Here is a 2,611-nt window from a genome sequence, read left to right on the forward strand (position 1 = left end):
CATTCCATTATTTTGGCAGCATGGCGGGAGTGGATTCGGAATGGACAAAAACCCTTTTCAGAATTAGATCTGATAATTAAAATGCACACAAACTTCTTTGTTCCTTCACCTCAAGGAGCGTCCTTGGAAAGCAAACATACTTCGGGGCATTTCGGGGGGGGGAGCGCAGTGCGAGGGTGTCCTTTGCGCCTCAGCTCCGGAGAAAAACGAAAGGTGGGTGGGAAACTAGGATAGAGGTGAAAAGTAAGAGGGGACTGAATCAGCGAATGACAAAGGGAGCAGGGCTCCGGACAGGGGTAAGAGGAAGAAGAGGAGTGACTGGGGCTTGTGTCAAGCTTCCTCTGAATGGCTAGACAGCCGCCAGGTGGGAGAGGCGGAGGGTGAGGAGGCGGGTTCTGCACGCGGTTAGCCTGGGGCTGATCCAGTCTTCAGCTCTCGCAGACTGGGAGTCCGGAGCGGCAGCAGAGGCCACACCCAGGGCTTGGTGGTCCCGCGCTTTCCGGAGCTCAGCAGACGCTTGCTGCTTAAATCGGTCAAACAAGGAACGAATGAATGACCCTTTTGCCAGGATGGAGACCCGGGGCCCTCAGGGAGCTGCGAATCCCATGGACTCCTCCCGCAGCCTGGGGGACCTCGGGCCTTTTCCGCGGGAGGTAGGGCGCGGGGCTCCGCTAGCTCCGGGCGCCCGGAATCCCGCGACAGCAGGGGCGAGCCGAAGCCGGGGCGGCGGCCACGAGGACAGATCGGCAGATCGGGCCCTCGGACCTTGGGCTGGGGAGGAATTCGACCGTGAGTCCTGGATCAGAGAGAAAGTGCTCTTTCTCCTGCACCCAGAGAGGTGGTTAGGGAGTCGAGGGGACTCTGCACGGGAAGAGGCGGCCGGTGCAGAGGACCTTCCTCATGCGAGTGGAGAGGACCACGGCGAGGAGCCCAACTACCCTTCTGTCTTTCAACGAGAAAAGCGAATTTCTGGCAGGCGTGTAGCCCCGCCGCGGGACCCAGCAGACCCACCCAAATACGTGCTTGTGCGGGTGGAGGATTATCAGGTAACACAAGAAGTGTTGCAGACCTCCTGGGCCAAGGGTCACATGACCACGAGGACTGAGGAGCACTCCGTGACCGCGCTTACTTTTCGCAGCAGTAGAGAGGGACAGCCTGGGGGACACCGGGGCCTTGCTGAACCCCGGGTTCTCCAGGCACAAACAGGGGCACCCTGCGTCCACGCCGCGGAGAGGAGGGTTTCACCGTCTCCAGGGACCTGGCTCGAGGAAATTAAACTCTAATGAGTAGCCCGAGAAATGTTCCGGGATGGTGGATGAGTGATCATCCTTAAAAGAAAATGCTATTCTGGGAGCTCCAACCTGCAATTAACCTACAGAAGGAACCTTTTGAGAGGCTGGCGCAGCGCTTCGGGGAGGCAGATTAAGAACTGTAAGCAGCATAATACCTCCTTTGTGGCTTGAATTCGTTGGCTGTCTGGGGACCTAAGTCATTCAGAAGAGGGGGAGAAAAGATATTTTCAGATTGGCAGAATGTGGGAGTTTTGAAATGAGAAAACCTGTTGTTAATTTGCATTTTGGAATAACTCTCAATTGATCTCTTTTCTGTTCCCCCCACCCCGCCCCCAACCTCTTGTTTCTGTTTAGGACCTAGAAACAGAAGTGAAGTTTGAAGTCTGCTCTCTGCAAAGAGAGTGGGAGTGGGTGGAGAAGAGGCTTGTTTTAAAAGCCAAAAACAGAAAGTAAAAAGAAATGAGAAAGTAAAACCAAAGCAGCAAGTGACTGTCTTCTGATGTGCACTTTTCATTTTTCTCCCCCACATTTCAGTGTTAGAAAGAAAAAGAGAGGAGCTAGGGAAAGAAGGAGTTGGGGACAGAAGACTAAGATTTCAACATGAAATTCCGTTTACAAAGGCTTTACCGCAAACGATAGCTAATTTAGTCCTGTAAACATGCATTTATCATACATTTTAATTTTAATATTAAAAATACTGCATGCAAATGTTCTGATCTAAAGGTAGATAGCAATATGTAGTTTTCCATAAAATAAATGCATGTCTTATTCTTTTCCATAGTTCTTCATTAGTGAGACTTGTAGTCAAGAATAGATTGAAAATACCGTTCTCCTGGTATAGTTAAAAAAAATCTCCTCTGGTACTACTGAAACAACTAATTTTTCTTATTTTGTTTGTTTCTCTTTATTATTAAATACTATCTGAATTAACTCTTTAGTAGTTGGCCTGGTTGAAGCTCTGTGAGGAACAAAGCAGCCCTCTCTAGGTGAACTGCTTGACTTTACCACCTGAAGGAGTATTTACTGCAAGAATTAACAAAGCATGTAGGACTCTGGCTTTTGATGAGCAAACGGTTGAAAAGTGCCTCCTTCCCCAGTCTTCCCTTTTGCCTTCATTTTTAGTTTAGAGCTTGAAATGTTCTCAAAAGATCATCTGATCCACCTCTTGCCTCCTGGCAGGCCGGATAGGTAAGATGCCCCTGTTTTACTCATGAGCCAACCTAGCCCTAGAGGTCTTGTAGCATGTCTAAGTCACACAGCTAGTAATTGCATATGCTTACTAAGTGGATGAAGAATGTGATAATCTCCCTCCTAAAGGT

General features: G+C 49.6%; 1 protein-coding gene across 1 annotated transcript; it reads left to right on the forward strand.

The window, feature by feature from the left end:
• Window positions 1-247: 247 nt before the first annotated feature.
• On the forward strand, window positions 248-2,222 carry C5H6orf141 (chromosome 5 C6orf141 homolog). The gene has a single exon (XM_054557617.2). It carries the CDS (start codon window positions 549-551, stop codon window positions 1,281-1,283), a length of 735 nt encoding a protein of 244 aa, XP_054413592.2. The 5' UTR covers window positions 248-548; the 3' UTR covers window positions 1,284-2,222.
• The last annotated feature ends 389 nt before the right edge of the window (window positions 2,223-2,611 follow it).

This window comes from Pongo abelii, chromosome 5, assembly GCF_028885655.2.
Source record: "Pongo abelii isolate AG06213 chromosome 5, NHGRI_mPonAbe1-v2.0_pri, whole genome shotgun sequence".
NCBI classification, from domain to species: Eukaryota; Metazoa; Chordata; class Mammalia; order Primates; family Hominidae; genus Pongo; species Pongo abelii.